Source organism: Phaenicophaeus curvirostris, chromosome 5 (assembly GCF_032191515.1).
Source record: "Phaenicophaeus curvirostris isolate KB17595 chromosome 5, BPBGC_Pcur_1.0, whole genome shotgun sequence".
Taxonomy (NCBI): domain Eukaryota; kingdom Metazoa; phylum Chordata; class Aves; order Cuculiformes; family Cuculidae; genus Phaenicophaeus; species Phaenicophaeus curvirostris.
The window spans coordinates 53,076,035-53,094,090 of record NC_091396.1 but is presented as its reverse complement, the minus strand read 5'-3'; the positions used below and the strand labels follow the sequence as shown (position 1 = coordinate 53,094,090).

The following is an 18,056-nucleotide window of genomic DNA, read 5'->3' as shown; positions in this document are numbered from 1 at the left end:
TTGTACGAGGAATATGTGCAGACCAAAAATGTCTAAATAGAGCATTTAAAGATTACATTGCAGGAATTTAATACATAGTAGGGGTTTTGAGTGCAGCACATTACCAGCATGAAATAAATTAATCCGCTAAAACCACACAAATGACAGTCAATAAAAAACAAATGACAGACTGTATACAGAACTCATTACATACTTATTAAGGGGAGGAATAGCTTGGATTCAAGTTTCTGAACTTCCTGGCTGTTATGCATTACTCTAGTAAAGGCATCTGAGGGTCAAACATGGTTTTGAGTCCTGTTCTGCAGCTGGGTACTGCTGATCTGAGTTTGGTACCTGGGAGAGGTCAGACTGTGAACAGATCGAGCAGACTCCTGTGGCCCATGAGTGAGCAGTTGTAGCTGGCGCATTGAGTTAGTTGTCACTGGGGTACTGGTGAATCTGTATTCATTAATGAGAGAAAAGCAGAATCCAGGAGGAGCCAGGATAGGTCATCTGTATATCTGTATCAATATTGCATGTTAAATGTCATAATACTTGAAGGAGCTTTTAAAGAAGTCTGTGATTTACAAAATCCTACATCACGCTGCAGAACAAACTGAAAACCTGAGTTTTTCCACAGAATCCAAACAATGTCTGTGCCTAAAGACAGAAAATAGACTTAAATCCAAATGCTAAGAATTTAGACAGTAAAACACTGCTAAATGCAAAGACACATTTTGTACTTCACACAAGACAGAATACATCTAACATAATTACTATTTAAAATAAATACCTTCTATCGGTAAATGCTTTTATTTATTTTAATTATAAAAGATGCCCTGAGAAATTTTTTTTCAAGAACATGCAAGTACAGCATTGTCCTAAGTTTTATTTTGAGTAAATCATTATTTGTATTTTAGTTATAAAAAGTAACCACACATACATATGCATTCACAAATCAGATCACCTTTATCATACAACAATCGATTTAAAAAAACACATACTTCTGATATCAATATATTTATGCTGCTTCCATTTTGAAATAGAGAAGCTGACAATAGCTTCATAGGCCCTCTCTCAAGTATTAGCATAAATAGAACTTTTTAAAATAGAATTGTATGTATTCCCACAGACAAATTTTGATAGAAACATTAGCATTAATACACATAAGTGCAGTTGACACCACTGAAGCGTGACAGCTTACAATAGCAGCTGATTAAAAACGAGTTTCATCATTATAAATTATTCAAGTGAAAATACAATCTGAAATACTAAAAATTAAAACGGGTATTTATACAACAAAACTTATGAAATAAAACTTTTTTCATATCATCTGGAGACATATGCTTTTAGATTGCTTTGAAACTTACACAGCATTTTGATGAACTTAGTATCTGCAGAAACATTACCTCCAAATTCACAGCACAATGCTACTGAAGTCTATGTTTTTTATGAACTGATCAATGGTTCTAGACTTTGGTCTTAAATTAAGTTTGAAGGCTCTTTTCATATTCATAATAATCCCTTCTATTTCTTACATAAAACATGGGTGCTACTAATTACCAAAACTGTAAATAAGCCAATTAAGTAATGAATACGTGTATTCTAAATCCAAGAATTTGAACTACAAAGGCATAATTGAAGAAAACAAAATCCTCCCTTTAGCTGCATCAGTTAAGAGCACATAGCTGAAATTATAGTTCATAACATTTCACTACAACGTTAGATTTCTGCAACCATTACGTTACTTATCAGAACATATTTTACAGCTTGGGATTTTATTTAAGAGATAAAAGGTTTTAACATTGCAAGATGCATTTTATTCATTCCAGGCATTAGAGAGTCCCAGCTGCTGCTTCCACTGTACCACAACATCAAGTTGCTTCCACCAGTCCCTGGTTCCCTTCTTTTTCTGTCAGAAGATCTAAGAGTTTGATTTTCTGTTTTTTCTTCATACAAAAGAAAAACACATTATAACATTGTTGCTGTATTATTAAACAACATAAGATAATAAACTGCTATTCCATGCAATATTTTAATATAACTCTCAGTTGCTGTACTTCAAAATATTACCACCCGCTCTACTGCACCCAGTGAAAAAGCCAAATCGATACCTTCTGAAACCATTCTTCACAAGAAGGCTGTATTTCTCCTTTGATTTATCTACAGAAGGTCATGTAGCATTCCCTCTAAGCGAGATAGGTAAGGTAATACAAGCATCCTACTCATGGCTACAAATAATGCCACAGAGTTGGAGCTATGTCAATTAACAACTTTTTGTAATGATCCAGAATATTCTGAAGAACAGGGCTTAACTTTTAGAACTCCACAAAAATATTAGTTTGCTTCACTATTTTACAATGTCGTTTACAAATAACAAAAGATAATGTTCTGTTTCACCCTTTTAAAGTTGCTAATGGAACCTAACATGACAGTATATCAGTGTCAGGGTACCTACTAGCTACATCTTAGCAATGGGACCCAGATCACATGCTAGTCTCACTGGACCTCAGAACTCTTACCATCTTAAACAGCAGGATGAAAACAGATTAGAAGCCTTAAGTAATCAACTCAAAGTGTATCAGGTCAGTAACTATTGCTTCCTAAGCAATTATATGACTGGACGAAAGACATTACTTTAAGAGACTTAGGAATATAATTATTACAACATGGTCACTTATCAATGTGGATGTCTTAAAGGTCAGTTGTGGATATCTTAATAATAAATTGATACTAGTATTTTATAAGAAACTAATTTCTATGCAACAACAAATATACACTCACTTTTTAACAAAATGGAAAATCTGAACCCCTCATTCTTCAAGTAAGTTTTAATCAAAATAGTAAAATCAGGCACTATCTGTAAGTCTACAGGCAAGATGCAAAATTATTAAATGCTGCCTATGAAGCTGGATGTTGATGAATCTATAAAGATCTGAAAAATAGTTTTAACCAATCACATACTGAAATCAGTCATATTATAGCAAAGTAAACTCAAGCAAAACAGAAATTCCCATCCTAAAAGAAAAATCTTAATCTCATAAACATGAAAACACTTAAGAGAAGATAATAAAACTACTTAGAACAATAATACAAGATTGGACTACTTGATGGAACACAGTGTTTATGAATCATGTCAATTTCTGCACTAGGATGATTCATGATCTACCTGACAACTCTTCAACAGTAACTTGGAAAAGCACATTTGCCCTGCAAATTGACTTAAGTAACATCTCCTGTGAGATGAAATACTTAACCAGTGCTCTTTGTGATTCTTTCCTACTCCTTAAGGTGCTTACAATCAGGTATTCATCTCTTTTGTGATTCCACCATTAAGTTATAAGACTGCATCTTCAGCATAATTCTTGCATTTCCTGTTGATTGAGTATTACCTAAGGTCTAGCAAATGACACCAATGCAAATGGTCATTTTCTTGTCAACTGCTTGTAAGAACTGGATCAGGATTTACAGAGATTTTCTTTTTCTTGCATCTACATTATTCTTTAAAAAGAGGGAATACTTTAATTGGCAAACATATCTCTGAAATGGGACAAACAGAATATTTGAACTCATGAGTAAGTTAAGACCTCAATTCTGTACCAAAATAACTCTGGGTTTTGAAAAGTTCCTCAAACAAAAATAAATATACAAAATCAGGAATTATTCATCCATGCAAATTGCACTATATTGTCAGAAGTGAACATCTGCCAAAATTCAGTAGAGAGGTTGTATGGAAAAGGTTACACCTAAACAATTAAAAAATACTTTATCCAAACATACATCACTTTGAACTAAGAATCAGTAATTATATCTGTTGATATTTTAATTATTAACAACATAGTACTGTCCGTTCTTCCATTCTCTCAGTAAGAGTAATGTCTGCCAACTGCTTATATATTTGTATATTAAAGTTTTCCATCATTCAAGTCAGAAAATAATGTTTCCTTTAAACAGACTTTTTTTTGATTTTAGTAAGTGTATGTTTAGGATCAGAACTGACTACGAACCAAAGAAAGATAAAAGAGGTAATCCTATGCATATCTGTGATCAACAACACTATGTGGAAAAACACATTTACCACCAACCATTCCTGTATCTGTGCTTCTTAGTATCTCCTTACAGAGCTGCTCCATTTTTTTGATGATAACAATTAAGTATTGGGCTAGATGACACATAGAAATTGAATCTACAGTGCAGCAGATATTATATTAACTTGAGAGATGTATTTTCCCGTAAGAACACAGAACATTAAAACTCTTATTCAGAGCTAAATGTAGGTCATCATACACCTGCTCTTCTTTCTCCAAAAGTAATTTTCCTTTACTAGTATATTCTCTTGGCTACTGATACTACGCAGTTTAAGGACTTTCTGAACCAGAGAAAGGACCTAGATCACTGTATTTGATCAGATACCTGTTTTCAAATAGTCTGCTGTTAAAGTATTCACTTGGGAGCGGTACACTAAAGCTGGAAGCCGAGTCTTAAATTCCACTTCCTGCCTGAGGATAAAGGTATAAACTGCTCTGTGTGAATCTCTTTCTGTAGCTTTGCATTCAAACAAAATATATCAGCTTTATTTTAAGTGACACACATAAGCACCTATGAAAATTCGAAAAATTTAATGTGACTTAAAAAGTGTCTACCTAATGTTTGCAGCTAACTGTGTTGTGAATATTAACTCATTTATTTTCCCCAAATGAGAAAGAGGAGTAATTGGAATTTCTACAATTGTTGATTAAAAAAAAATCTACAACATTCAAACTAATTTTCTGGTTTTAAAGAGAGGGAACAGAGATATGCAGTGATTAGGGTGAAAGAACATGGGGTTTTGAGCATACCAAATTTTTGAAACTATGTAGCACTGTATGTCATTTTATGTACTCAAGATACATGTCCCATTTACTTTATAGATAGCTGAAAATGTCAGCATGTCTACCAATCTAACTTGTGTTTGAAATCACGCTCTGAAATAAATGACCACTTAATAACCACCTATAAAAAGCCTGAAGCCATTTGACTTGGCACCTTAGGGTACTTCTAGTATGCACTCACTGACACGACATGAAGAGTCCACCTTCATTCACTACTTACAGCCTTTTCTACAAAGAAAACATAGTTCTAAAACCAATAGTTTTTTTCTAAAACTATAAAAAAATAGGTTTTTTCTAAAACTATAAAAAAATAGGTTTTTTCTAAAACCACTACGCAAGCTGGATTTCATACCATTACAAATTTATCTTGTACAGCTAAGGTACTAAAATTCCACCAGAACAAATCCTATGTGATCACATAGCAAGAGATTGCATCATAACATATAACGTAAACAAGTAGCTGAATGAAAGCTTTTCCAAGAACTTCGTACATTTATTAGACTTTTGACTGTTTTATTGTACAATTTAGGAATTTTATTAACTTATACCTGTGAATAAAGATTTGGTGGGGGGGAGGTTAATTTTTTAAAGGAACCTGAAAACACTGAAGTGAAAACCATAGAGATAGATAATTCACCAAAAAGGATCGCTCAAGAGAGATCACTATCACTGTCCTTTCCTCTTTATATTTGGCAAACCAGTGTGGTTCCTCTTCCCTTTTTGGTGCAGGCTTCATCTTGGCTCCAGCATCTTTGACCAGCCTCACATTCTGGACTCTTTTCATTCTTGGTTTCTCAGGCCTATTTAGACTTCCAAGGCCCAGCTTGCATTTCCCCATACTTTTCAGCTTGTAGTTTTTATTAATATTATTATTGCCTGCTTCCCCAGACAATCTCTCTTTCTTGCTATAGCTGACTCCTTTCCCTTTCTCAACTCTGCCTTGGCTAAGAAAGCAAATCTCTGATAGCAAAGAAAAATCCCAGTTTGAGCACCCAAAATTACAGCTATTCCAATGACAGTAATTTAGAACTACACAACACAGTGTAAAAAGAATCTGCAGAGAATTAGCTGCTAGAGTCTACAGAGATTTGACTGAGTAAGTACACATCACAGCAATTTTCTAAGACTGTTACACAGAAGCAAACAAATTCATCTTTGATTTTGTTCTTGCAAAATGTTAGGCAGTTTAGGCTGATGTTTAAAGAAAACTAGCCTGAAAGAGATACCTAGCATTGAATTTTTTCATCTAAATGGTTAAGGTAAGGCAAAGAAGGCAGCCTTAATAACATGTAGTAGTACCAGTTCATCATAATTCTCAAAATCCATAATGAATTTGTAACATAATAATAAATAAACATATTTAAGCATGTAACAAGAAGGAAAATGAAAATTCAAATCATCTAACAACACATACATTCTATTTCTCCAAGTATGGGCAGCTGTATTACTGTGACTGTACTTATTCTGTATCAAATGCACTAACCTTCATTTAGTCCCACTCCACCCTCCCCATAATGTAACAGCCGCGTGCAAAGGTGAGAGAAAATGTCAAAGATTAATTTAACGGGAATGCAATCTTAAAAACACTTGCACACATTGCCCTGCTATTCTACTGTTTAAAAATCTTAGTGCAGAAGCATCATAAATAAAGGCTTAATTTTACATGGCTCTTTTGAGTTCCCCTTGAAAAAGTTCCTCACAAGCTTGATTCAACCTTGTCAGCTACTTACATGCTCATCTTTCGGGACTGACTGTCCTTATTTCCATTGTTCTTTTGGTCAGATGAGTTAAATAAATTGCGAGGAGAACTGGAGGGGAAGGCAGCATTCCCACTGTTACCAGTAGGATGAGATCGGAATGAATCATCTGAAATAAAGAGTTGCAGTTTAGACAGAGAATTTTTGTGTGAGAAAACTACATGGAGAGTAAACAGAATGAGTTGTTTCTCCTGTGGAAACAGTCACCTATTTCCTATGGCAATAATCCGAAAGTTTAACTTTCCATAAGGGAACTATTTCAACTTCATATTTCTTCAAGTATTTGTATGAATAAATACTAAATAAAAATAATTAGAAGATACATTTTGGAAGAGAAGAGTAATACATTGAATAAATTAAAATAGCGGGATTTAATTGCCCAGCCTTTAACTGCTTCAAATTCAACTATTTAATCTAAACTAATTGTCTAGTGTCTACTGGTAATGAACGGAAAAAGACAGGTTCTTCTCGGAAGTAATAAATCTTCTTGTACTCTTTAATCATCCAAAGTCTTCAATATCAAATGCAGAAAGGCATTTCTAGACAGCAGTTTCTCTCCCCTAATTCAGTAGAAGTCTTTCCTCATGTAAAATGAATAGAGGCAAACTGCAAAACCAACCTTTTTATGACATCCAAAACACCAATCAAGAAATGCCAAACTCATTTTTCTTTTACTACTTTTAAATGTAACTTTAAATAAACACGTAACAAAAAAAGAAAAAATCTGAAAAATAGACTGACTAGGCCAGCACTTAAATGCTCAAATGTATTGAGTACTTATTATTCTACATACTTTAGTAGAATGATATCTTACAGTCTGTCTATTTAATGGGGCCCACCTATTCAACACCCCCACAAAAAATTAATTTAAAATATAATCCAGTAATCTACTTACCACTAAAGGACAACATACAACTCTTGCCCATTCCTGATATTGAGGATGAATATCCTGTAGCAGAGCTTTTACTTAAAAAAAAAAAACAAACACAAAAGCAAATAGCTTATTACCAAAGAGTGTTCTCAATTGTATCATCCTGCTGTTAAATAATAAGGGAGGTTATTTCTGAGTTTATATGAAAATAAATAAATGAGAAAGTTATGCTGAAATTTCTTCAAGAAACATACAAATTTAGATTTAGCAGTTCCTATTAAAAATATTTTTATATATGATAAAAGGTGTCATATTAATTTAAAAGTAATTAATAACAATTTGTAGGCTCAGTATGCCTTAAAATGGTATTTCTTCCCTCAGTTCAAAACTGCATACTTTTATCAATTAAACAGAAAGCTGAAAATTTAGGTCACAATTCAGCAAGCACACTATTGCTTTCATTGATTCATGTACATACAATTTCATAACAACTGCGTATAAGGTAAACAGCTGCATATGAGGTAAGAACAAAGATAATAAAGATACTTAGGACACTTGTCTATGCTGCTGTATTTTGGATGTAGTGCTTGAGTATTGAAAGACTGGCTTCGAACCAACTTGGATTTCTTGTCTTCTTTGCCTAAAATTATAAGTAGTAGGTATTTTTAATATGGGTATCATTGCATTTCCTTGGTAATTAAGAACACTTTTTTAACATAATCTTCTATCAGCCTGTGCTAGCTGAAGGAACTGACTCAAATACTTCAATAAGTTTTATGTCACCTATTTATATAAAAAAGAAAAAAAAAGCCTAAAACCACAGAAAACATTCATTTCTAGGAGTGGAATCTTTTCCTCTGTCAAACTTTGGCCCACAAATGCCAACAGTAGCTTTGCTAGAATTTCAACTGCTGATGTGAGATCAAAACATTCTATAAGAGTTTTTAAATAGTTCTTACCTACTGATGTACCAGAAGAGCTTCCAGGAACACTGAGCGTGATACTTTTTGCCAACACTGATGATGTTTTACTGTCTCTACCTAAAAAATAGTCCAGTATAAATACATCTTTCTTAAAGCTTAACTTTATAAAAAGACGGAGGACATAACATCACAGCCCTGAGGGTAAACAGTGCCACTTTCAGTGCTGCTAGCACTTTAAGAAATACCACAGACAAGTACTCCACATACACGAATGAATAACATCAGACAACTAAAACTGTCATGTATTTTGTTAATACAACAAAAAGTCTTCCTTCTAATAATATGAGGCCAGTTTTCATAAATATCTTCAGAAATATATGGAAAAAAAATTCTATTGCCCCTTTTTAAAACAGTCCTATTTACTGTATAAAGTGACTCTTTTCTGCTTTTCTCTTCTACCTTTGTAGAAGGGTAACGTATGCACAAACAATATGCACACAAATAAAAAAACTTACGCTTCTTTTCAAACATTTTATCATTTATATTTGTAGATCTTCCTTCATTTTGCTGCTTCTCTTTTTCTAACTGTTCCTAAAAAAAAAAAAAAAAAGAAAAAGTTTCTTAGACATTACTCAGAAAAAAACCAAAAATTGTGGTTCAACTAGGGTTTGCTCCCAAATCACCAAAATAACAGTTCATTTCTATTCTCTCCTACTATTAATACAACCCCTAGTGAATATCCAGAGAACCAATTAAATAGTACAGAATGAAATTAGGGTACATTCCTATACAAAAATAACACCAAAAAAATATGGTCTTCAATTATGAAGGAACCTCAGAGTTGAAGTTCGCATTTATAACTTACGGCTAAAACTATGTGTGGTCTTTTTTTAAAAAAAATTAAAAATATACAGAAATTAGCATCTGACTGTGCAATTTTTGTGCTACACAGATAATCTGATAACAGAACTGGGATTTTTTTAATTCAAATATACAACTCGATGAAAATGTTTTTCTCAAATGGTAAGGTGTGTTACACATGCTCAATCTTTTTAAAAGGTCTAAAATTAACATCTACAGTTTAAAAGCCTTTATGCAAATCAAAACCAAGTATTGCAGTTCTTCAAGTTTAAGTAATTTATTTGCCTTTCTGTAATATTAGCTAGCCTTAGAATAACTTTTGAGAGCACATCCATAGACAGAAGACAGTGTTAACACAGCTACATCAATAATTTCAAGAGCCAACACTTGATTCAAGATTCTTGGTGAATAGGTATCAATCCAGCTTCAAAATCTATATAATATTAGCTTATTTTCTGTACTATGTTCATAAGAAAAAGTGTCAAGTGAACCACAATTTTTCCATTCTATTTTTGTTCATTTCACTCTAATTACTACACAAGTGAAAAAAAAAATCAAACAGAGGTCATTAATTCAGGTTAAGGTTGCTGGAATATAGTTCCTACTAAGTCAATTACTAAAATTAAGGAAACTTATTAACGTATTCAGTATTAAAATCTGTAGCAGTCAGATGCATCTAACTGGGTAAAATGGCTCCTCGTCTATTTGGGACAGCAATGTGTCACAATTTACTGTGTACATCTCCAGTTTCCCAAAAACATGTCACTCAGACAATGCTTAACAAGACCTTTCTAATACAGAAGGTATGCCCATATCAATGGGACAGATCATAAAAATACAGATGCTCTTCTAAAGTCTAGCTGCAGAAACAGGGTAAAAATTAATGGTTTTATAAAATACACAATATAACCTCAGCCCCAAATGATTGCACTATAAAAAACATTAATATCTAATGCTAAGCTCATGTCTTTGAATATGTGTATGCAGGTCCTGAGAACAAAGCTTGACCCTTTGGGTTGAGTAAATAGGAGGTGGCAAGAAGTACGAGATAGGTTATCACAAACTGAGAAAATCAACTGCTCAAGACAAGACTTGCAGCACCCATCGACATCAACGTGGGCCACAAATGTGGGCTCCATAGAAATCCCAAAGAGGAAAAAGTGACATTTTTTGGACAGTCTTGAAACTGTTCTAGTTCACTACATAGGAGTCCAATTACTACAAGTCAGAGTAACCATGTTATGGAAATTCGACCTCTTTTAAATCTTATCAGCTTCTTAGCTCCTCCCACCTTAGGCTGAAGAGGAGGCAGCAGAACTGCAGTAATTTAATAAAGACTTTGGGAAGATGTAGTAGGCTATGTGAGGAAGTGCCTGTTACAGCTTTTGCTTACAGTCATGACTGAAGATAAGTAGTTTTATAAGTTGGAAAAACATTCTGCAGACTTCTCTCTCCAATCCTAAGTAACTCGTAGCTCCTTTTTCTCTATAAAAACTGCACTAAGTCTCCCTCCTGCCAGGCTATAGATATCAATGGTCTTTCTTTCTCTGACACAGAGCTTCCTTCAGCTTCCTTGGCACAGAAGAAGTTATTACATTAAATTCTCCGTCTATGGAAGCCATACATGAATTCTGAGGTGTGTCATTATTCAATTTATTATGTTATACACACACCTGAGAAATTACTAAACTTGCCCTCAAAAAAGGTGTACTGAAGGCCTTGGGATTTTAAAACTACAGTGCATCAAGCATGAGTACTTTTCAAGAAACTCCAGCTTGCTTTTCTAATTGATATAGCAAAATTTAGGTAGTAAAGGACATGCTACTTTGAAGAACTAAACCCTATTGGAAAGCATAAAATGAAACCATACACAGATTATGAAACTACTAGGCTTCTCCACAATATGCACTTCTCCTACCATAAAATTTTCTCACTAATATTAAGCTACAAACTATTGAAAAAACGACAGATTGTACTGATAAAATATACCATTTCCAAAAGGAGATGTTCTTGTCTCTCTTTTTCTTGATCCAATAAATCATTTTCGTAAAATCTTTTCTGAAACTTCAAAATAAAATTAATAAAAATAAAAAATCACTACATGAAAATGAGAATTAAAAGTACTTGGTAGTTATTAAAGTTATTGAGTACTTACAGCATCTACAGACATCTCCATTCTGTCCAATTCTAAAACTGTCTATAAAGAAAATAAAAAAATTCTTTAGTGTTACTCAACAGCATGCCATCTTTTTAACAAAAAAACTGTCCAGATAAGAAGCTCAGAATAGTGGTATTCAAAATCAAACATGCCTTTTACTTCCTAAACATCTGAAGCCCATGCTTGCATTTTTGGGCTACAAATGCAGTTAAAAAGCATCAGAGTATTCTCAGAGCCCTGCTGGGACTCACAATGAAGGACTAACAGACTGTCTGCACAGAACTCAAAACACACTCAGGGACAGCACAGAAGCATGAATGGCTGCAGTACGGACCTAGGAATCAAGACTGGAAAAACAACTTGAGAATCTGAATAAGCCAGGATGTTCCAGACAGGTGGTCAACCAATCTCCTGTAGACTGGCCCTATAAGGAAGCCACCTACTTTGGCTACTTCACTTCATGCCTTCTTTAAGGCTAAGCATGGGCATTCCTTAAAGATGCACCTTTTCATGAATATTCACATTACAAATCATTACAAAGACACTTGTAACATCTCAAAATCCTCCAAATCCTTTATCTATATATTGTAAAATAAATAGATGAACAAGAAACATCTACCTTAAAGACTTGATCATTTTTACTAGGGGCAATCTTTAATCTTATCTCTAGTGATCTGCTATTTTTTCACAAATGGTCATCAAGCCAAAATTCTAAATCCCAACAACTAGAAAATAACTGCAATGTAAGTAACCAAGGAAACACCAGCTCTCTTGAAAATTGACAGAATGCACTATACTGCATCTTCTCTTAATTGGTCAAAATTACATAATAGACAATATAATTCTTTGGTCCCTCGTTCTTACATTAAGAGAATCAACAGAAAGCATAACCTTGATTATCTTGACTTTTAATTATAACCTCAAGGCAAAATGCTGCTGGAAAAGAAAAATGCTTACTTTTTTTACAATAGTCAGGACATCTTTGTCTTTCTCTTGACACAAAAGTTTCCTTATACATAATTCCAACTGTTGAAGCAAATGTTTATCAGTGGGAATCTTCAGAGTAGATTTAACTTTCGGCAACAAATAGCATAGCTTCATTCTACGAAAAAAGGTAAGCATTCATTGTTTGACACAGATGTTTAATAAACATTATTAATTTTTGATTTTGTGCTAGAATTTGACATGAAATAATTAGTTTGGTTTGTCTCATTTTTCAGAAATGCTTGCTGCTTATGTGCCATTTCCAGACATACTATAACATTTTCAAAAACTTCTCCATAAATCAGAACTACAGATCTGTACCTGAAAGTCAACAAAGATTTCTTGGTTTGTTTGGTTTTTTTTTTAATTTAACCTAAAAACATAAGCAGACCTCTAGATCTTCAATATGATCTACACACCAACTCTGTCAGATACCTAAATGCCCTGGAAATGTGGTCCATCACTACAAAGGAGCCTACATCTCACCAAAAACCATGTGACTGCAGTTCCAAACAACTACAAGGATCAACTTTGATAGACTAAAAGGACTTGACTATTTACTGGCTCATAAAAGAAAAGAACCCTCTTCCCCCTACCCTATTCTCCCTGCTTCTGTCTGGATGCTTTCCTTAATTATGCTCTATCTGCCTGACCTTTCTTCAGCACAATCATCCCAGCCTTCAAACCAGATTAATTTAGCAAGTGACTAATCAACTCACTTGAGAGGGGGAGGGCAGAAAAAAGTGGTCAGTTTTCTGATGGCTTAGTGAGTTTAACCAGCCTAGCTGAAGGTCCAATAAGCACTCCTTGAGGTAATGCAAGGAGTGAACAGAGTGGTTAGGAATTAGGATGGAAGAAAACATAGTAAACGGGCTATGATGCTCTCAAAAGCTGTGAGCTGTTGTATTGACTGAGAGTGTAATTTTAAGTGCGGCAAATTCAGGGAGAAAAACTATTCACAGAAAATAACTAAGAACAGAAACTTCAAGCTTAATACCTTTCTTCTCAGACACCATATGGATTCATTTTTATTTGTTCCCACAGTGCTTCTGTGAAGCTCAACTATGCCTGCTTTCAAAGTAAATGGCATAAAGTACTTAGGTGAACTTTTCTGTCTTTTCTGTACTAAGGACTCAATTTTTTCTCAGAGTAGCCAGCTCACTGAGCTGGAAGGTAGGGACAAGGAGCAGAAGGAAGTTATCGCTCTCTACAGCTACCTGAGAGGAGGTTGTAGCAAGGCATGTATGAGTCTCTTCCATGCAACATGTGATAGGATGAGAGGAAATGGCCTCAAGTTGTGCTGGGTAGGTTTAGATTGAATATCAGGAAATACTAGTTCACAGAAAGGGTTGTAAAGCACTGGAACAGGCTGCTTAGGGAAATGGTCTAATCACCATCCCTGGAGGTGTTCAGAAGATGTATAGGTGTGGCATTTAGGGACATGATTTAGCAGTGGACTTGGCACTGTTAGCATTATGTTCGGATTCAATGATCTTAAGCATCTTTTCCAATCTAAATGATCCTCTGATTCTATAATTGATTTGCCTTGATTCCCAGATATTATTTCTGAACTGATTATACAAAAAATGTGTTCATTGGTTTTTATATTATGGACATCAAGATACTCTGTAGATTAAGTAAAAAATATTTCATACATTTATCAAAATAAAAATTACTGCATTTGATCAGATTGCAATAGCATATAACAATTAATAGTTTTAATCTATAGGAATAGACTAAAAAACTTCAAGAACAATATATAGTGATATTCTCTGCTGTCCTCAGATTCCACTGGCTTGTGATCAGAGCCAATCCTGCGTCAGAGATGGTAACTTTGTGATTAATAACATTCCAAAAATATTCTTATCAAATTCCTCTTACTGTTTTTATAGCTTCAAAACTTTTTAACCTTCACAACTTCCCATTAAAAAGAGTTACACCACTCTGTAGAAAGACAGAATAATATCTCCCTATTTGTCTTAAAATCATGAGCTACAGCTATGTCTGACTTCTAAACTTCAATCTCTTACAGACAGTGCATTCCTTTTGTAAAAGCGCTAGGGAACAATCCAGAAAAGAATTATGACAAAATTAATTTTCAAGTCACTTAAAGGATTGTAAAGTATTTCGAGTTTCCATTAAATTTTAATATTGCATCAAAGCTTTTAATTGAAAGTTTATTAAAAGCAATAAGCTATTTCAGACTATATACAAATTCAGTTTATTGTTTTAATATAATCCTCTTACGGACATGAGACACAAATGCTAACCTACATTCACAAAATGCCTCAGCTTTTAGGTTTGGGATCCTGCTGAATTGAGATGTGGGAGACATATGAAACAGAGGGTCTGTTTAAACAGTTTCACTTGTTAATAAACCATTCTTAGTGAATCTGACTGAATGTACGAATATATGTGCAAATTATGCTTACATAAATCTTTGAGCAGCATTAGTATAAGATGTTTGGACACATTAACAATGACATGAATTACATACACCAGAAATAAGATTAAAAGTGTAAAATCACACAAAATATGCGACAAAGAAAAGGAAATATTTTTGTATTGTCAGTAACTGTTTGGCCCTTATCTGTTTAGTGAAGAAAAAAATTGACTACAAAAATAACAGAAAAAACACGGTATAAGAATGAATAACATACCAAATTCCCTTATATTTTTCTATTCTTTTTCAATTTACTTTAACAATGAGGCAGAAAACTTTTATGTAAGGTAAAACCTATGCTAACTTGCTAAGCTCAGACTACTGAAAGAATTAGTTGTGCGTTTTACTTTAAAAAAACAGTGATGTTGAAATGGATGGACATTAATGGAGACTGTGAAGTTAACATTTCTTTCTCTAGACCCATGGAACAGCTAATTACTTTCTTCTCAGCTATTGCTGTCTCCTCTGCCACAATAGTCCTTTCACTTCCAAAATCCAACACTTTCAATCAGCTTCCCAAACACTAGGACTGACCTGCTTCTGTAGTTTTCCAACATCAAACCCATAGTACCCTACACCTATAATACTAGTCACCCCAAAGGTGAGTACTTTTTAGCTCAAGTCCCATTATTTAAACTAGACATAAAACCTGCAACAATATTTCCTAATATACTATTTAAAGCCTTTTTTCCTGTACATTACTACATACTCTTCACACAGTACCTCACATTTGCCACTGGATCATGTGTAAGTTCAAGCAGAGGTAGAAAGAAGTATTTGCAGAAGAATGATTTTGAAAACAGTTCCATGATGAATTCACAAGTATCTAAAAAACGAAGTCTGTTCCAATAACTTTTTCCTTGGCCTAGTTCTGAAAAGTAACAATGCACAGATTATTATGTATTGTTTGCAATGTCTGCTAGAAAACATTTCAAAGGTTAACATTTGTCTCAAACATGATAATCACATAATTGCCACAAGACACACTTCCTCAGCCTACCTCAACTGTTTCTTTCAGTGAAAACCTAACCTTCCGAATTTAATGACCATTTCTGGTCATTTTTTTCCAGAAATACCTTTTAACCATTTGAAAAAGCAAAAATAGCAAGCAAAGTAGTTACTGTGTCAAACAAAGACTTGTATGCCTTTTAAATCATGTCACAGTTGTACTAAAATAATTGTGTAAACATTAAGGATTACTAATGGAAACTACTCAAACTTCTAACCTATCTTTAAAACATGCAGTGTAGACCAGAAGTCAACTTAGGTGACTCACTCATGTATAAACTAATTTCTGAGAAAATTTATTCAGCATCTCTTATGCTGAAGCCTCTAGAGAATTTTACTTCTATAGAAGAACTCTGCCTTGTATACTGCAGCAGCTACAGATAAGCAACTTTGGATTCAAGAAGTAGGGTTGGAGGGGTCTTGGCATATTATCAGTTTCCCATATTGCCTCTTTCCCAATTCCTTTGTATAAGTTTCAGATACATTCATCACCTATGCACAATGTTTTGCATGGTGATAATATAAGTAACTGAATGTCTTCTAAGTGTAAACCCACCAATGATGGCAGGAAGTTACGCTGAACAAATATAACCATAAATAGATCCTCAGTCAAAATTAACTTGCATCTCTTAAATAATCAAGGAAAAATTATCTTACGTTCAATCAATTTCTGAATAACCTCGTGCCTCTGTTCTTGTTTGCGATTATAACGTAAATAAATGCAAAGAGTTCGAGCAGCTGCTTTTTGGACTGGCAGGACATTCTTGAAAGAAATAAAGGGAACACAATTAAACATGCCTGAAGGAACATGAATAAAAATGTATTAAAAAAATCTAGGAGTAGAAAAAGTAGTTAAAAATTAGCCTAACTTCAGAAATTTGTAAATAACTGACACAATGTAGGGGAGAATAACTATGTTTGGACAATTCACAAGACACCTAGTCCTTCAGCCCTTCTGCCTGATATTTTCATCCAACTGTTACACAAATGCCTTAAAGCAGTCCATGTCTTAGAGGCATCTTCTGTATTCTAAGTGTTAGAAAATAAAACTTACACTATCTTCTTTTACAAATATAGTTTTAATCTTGAATTAATTTAATAAACTTTCAGACTAGTAGCTCAATATCATCATTCATTTTCAGAATAAAGTGTTCTTTCATAAAGAACAGAACATAATGCAAAATAATGTATGAAATCAGGAAAAAGAAGGCATATCTCAGGGGAAAAAGTTTTGATTTACCTATAAACAGACTGATAAAGAGGGAGAGGGAGAGGGAGAGGGAGAGGGAGAGGGAGAGGGAGAGGGAGAGGGAGAGGGAGAGGGAGAGGGAGAGGGAGAGGGAGAGGGAGAGGGAGAGGGAGAGGGAGAGGGAGAGGGAGAGGGGTCTTAGGTGGGAGGAAAGACAAACTGTCAATTCAAAATTTTTTCCTCAAATGGAGGGGAGTTCTCAGAACAATTTCTAATTCTCATATAAAAAATCCACAGCCTGATATATCATATGCAAGGAGAAATAGTACTTCAAATTTAATATAATGTATAAAGTACTACATATAGCAAATACCTGGTGGTCATTGTTCTAAACAGCATTAACAAATAAAAAAACAATGGAAAAGAGACAAGGAGACTCACATTTGTCAGAATGATTGTCAACATTCTGTGAAGAAAACGGTAATAAATCTGATCACTTGATAAGATATGAGGGAGACATGCATATTTTTGTAGTAATTTCTCATGAGTTCTCCATTTTAAAGAAGCTGCTGCTCTCTGTTCTGCTGTTGTTAATGCAGGAATCAAGTCAGGTATAGACAATAACTAGAAATAAAAATATAAACATTAAGATAATTTTACATCTTCTACTTTGCTTAAAATACACATCACAACAATGTAAGAAGGGAAGAGATTTTACGGGGTTAATTAATTCCAGTCCTGAGATTAAACAATTTCCTGTATGCAGTAAATTCCACCTAACTCATCAAAAAGCTATTCCAGTATCAAAACAGACTTCCATTTCCAACCTCACCTTCTGACAAAGAAAAACTATTCATTGTTCTTTGTAATAACCTTTCACAGATATGACGACCATCACAATGCTCCTCAGTCTTCTCGTTCTTGAGCTAAATAATTCCTATTTTCCTTCTAGCCTCTTAATCTTTGCAGTTATTCTTCTCAGCCCACTCATTAATTGTAGTAGGAATTATAC

The 18,056-nt window shown here is 34.1% G+C and overlaps 1 protein-coding gene across 5 annotated transcripts in view; it reads right to left on the bottom strand.

The window, feature by feature from the left end:
• Positions 1 to 269: 269 nt before the first annotated feature.
• Positions 270 to 18,056, bottom strand: part of PPP4R4 (protein phosphatase 4 regulatory subunit 4) — a 73,227-nt gene continuing 55,440 nt past the window's right edge. For 3 of the 5 annotated variants that reach the window (XM_069858707.1, XM_069858706.1, XM_069858705.1), the window contains 11 exons: positions 17,486 to 17,668; positions 16,513 to 16,618; positions 15,571 to 15,718; positions 12,378 to 12,522; positions 11,418 to 11,459; positions 11,252 to 11,326; positions 8,917 to 8,992; positions 8,438 to 8,518; positions 8,025 to 8,118; positions 7,503 to 7,573; positions 270 to 1,928 (listed from right to left, as the gene is read on the bottom strand). In XM_069858707.1, the coding sequence (XP_069714808.1) occupies positions 1,762 to 1,928; positions 7,503 to 7,573; positions 8,025 to 8,118; positions 8,438 to 8,518; positions 8,917 to 8,992; positions 11,252 to 11,326; positions 11,418 to 11,459; positions 12,378 to 12,522; positions 15,571 to 15,718; positions 16,513 to 16,618; positions 17,486 to 17,668 (1,188 nt within the window). In that variant the 3' untranslated portion in view covers positions 270 to 1,761. Of the gene's footprint in view, positions 1,929 to 6,580; positions 6,717 to 7,502; positions 7,574 to 8,024; positions 8,119 to 8,437; positions 8,519 to 8,916; positions 8,993 to 11,251; positions 11,327 to 11,417; positions 11,460 to 12,377; positions 12,523 to 15,570; positions 15,719 to 16,512; positions 16,619 to 17,485; positions 17,669 to 18,056 lie in introns of all 5 variants that reach the window. The other 2 variants (XM_069858702.1, XM_069858704.1) reach the window with 2 other exon arrangements.